At 36.1% G+C, this 2,167-nt stretch overlaps 1 gene segment (V, D, J or C); it reads right to left on the bottom strand.

Moving 5' to 3' along the window:
- LOC104981949 overlaps positions 1-2,167 on the bottom strand; it is a 26,831-nt gene that overhangs the window by 6,099 nt on the left and 18,565 nt on the right. Inside the window, 2 exon segments of the C gene segment in view lie at positions 691-735; positions 1,013-1,072. Of these exon segments, the coding sequence occupies positions 691-735; positions 1,013-1,072 (105 nt within the window).

Below are 2,167 nucleotides of genomic sequence, written 5' to 3'. Positions count from 1 at the left end.
ATTGGGGGCAGGAGGAGAAGGGGACGACAGAGGATGAGATGGCCGGATGGCCTCACTGACTCGATGGACGTGAGTCTCAGTGAACTCTGGGAGTCGGTGATGGACAGGGAGGCCTGGCGTACTGCGATTCATGGGGTCTCGAAGAGTCGGACACGACTGAGCGACTGAACTGAACTGAATGTTTATCTTTGTCAGTTTTTCTAAATGGCCTGTGGATATCTAATAACAATGTATGAGATACAAAATGTTAAATATATTTGTATAGGATATGAGATTAAGATAAATTAATATAAATAGAAATCTATTATATTTGAATTATTAATGACATCATTCAAGATGCTCCCATTTTTATTTTTTCTGCGCTTTGATAAAATATTCTCAGAGAAATGTTAATATGTCTCATTATGATTATATGTTTTTTTCTTTTCCCTTATATTTCTCCTGATTTTTGCTTTAGGTATCTTTGTTTCTTTGTTGTTAGGTGTCTGTTTATGATGTCTATTTCTTTGTGAATTGTACCTGTTTTTTGGTATCATTTTTTTTGAATTGTACTTGTTTTTTGAATTGCATCATTCAAAATATTCATCTTTGTTACATTTAAAAATAGATAACATTTTTTAGAAAGGTAATTGATCAGGAAGGAAAAAAGTGCTATAGGATGTCTTAAAGGCAAACATAAGCAAAACTTACCACTTCCATCTTTCAGACAAGCTTTTTTAGAACCAGTATCTGTAACTTATAAAAGCAAAGGAAGCAAGTATTAATCAACTGTCCACACTCATTATTTTACAGTCAGTGCATATTATGTATAATATGGTGTCTGTGAATATATACATACACATATGTATATAATCTATTGACAGATGACAGCAGAGATGATCAGTAAAACTATAACAATAATGAGCCCCACAATTTCAGATAATTGGTCTTTTCCACTTTAAAACAGAGAAATTCAACAGAAAGAAAGAAAAACTAAAACATGACATAAAGATAAATCTGTACAAAAACTTACTGCTTTCATCAGTCAAACAATCATTTGGAGGCTCAGTAGTAGGGACAAGTGAGGTGACAACTACAAGAAATGAGAACAAGTATTAATGAATTATCTGTGCCCATTATTTGATACTGTGAGTATGTTTCAGCAGTAAAGAATCCACCTGCAAGGCAGTAGTCACAGGAGACACAGGTTTGGTACCTGGGTCAGGAAGATCCCCTGGAGGAGGGCACAGCAACCCATTCTGATAGTCTTGCCTGGAGAACCCCATGGACAGAGAAGCCCGGTGGGCTACAGTCCATGGGGTTGCAAAGATTTGGACACGACTGAAGCGACTTTGCACACATGCACATATGTTTATACGTGTATGTATATTGCAATAAATATGTATGTGTAATATACATATATTCCCTTGCTGCTGCTAAGTTGCTTCAGTCGTGTCTGACTCTGTGCGACCCCATACACGGCAGCCCACCAGGCTCCCCTGTCCCTGGATTCTCCAAGCAAGAACACTGGAGTGGGTTGCCATTTCCTTCTCCAAGGCATGAAAGTGAAAAGTGGAAGTGAAGTTGCTCAGTCATGTCCGACTCATGCTTTCTAAAATATATATATATTATATATATATATGTATACAATAACTTTTCTACTATGCTTGACAAAGGCTTGATAAAGAACATCAAAAAAAAAAAAAAGATGGAGAAATTGGAAAACATAAACTAAATGAAATGGGAGCACCGAATATGAAATAGAAAAAGTGAAACAAACTAGATAAAAGTAAAAGATTCTCATATAGTTCAGTTGCTTTTAAACATGGTTGCTTATTAGAAACATATCTGGAGCTCTGGCGAAAAAAAAAGCAATCCCTGGGCATTTGTATTTTTCAAAAAATTCCAAGTTAATTCTAATACACATCTGGATTTTAAAAAGTGTTTACAGGTTTTTCTATTAAATGGTAGTTTTGGTGATATAGAATTCTATTATTTTTCTGTTGACCAGTCATGATTCAACGGTATTAAGTGAGTACTAGTTAATGTTAGTGTTAGTCACTCAGTCGTGTCTGACTCTTTGTGACCCCATGGACTGTATAGCCTGCCATGTTCCTCCGTCCATAGGATTTTCCAGGCAAGAACCCTGGAGTGGGTTGCCATTTCATAATCACAATAGTGAAAGATG

This window comes from Bison bison, unplaced genomic scaffold, assembly GCF_000754665.1.
Source record: "Bison bison bison isolate TAMUID 2011002044 unplaced genomic scaffold, Bison_UMD1.0 scf7180017864525, whole genome shotgun sequence".
Lineage (NCBI taxonomy): Eukaryota > Metazoa > Chordata > Mammalia > Artiodactyla > Bovidae > Bison > Bison bison.
The sequence above is the reverse complement of the archived record's forward strand: the minus strand, read 5'-3'. Positions and strand labels throughout refer to the sequence as shown.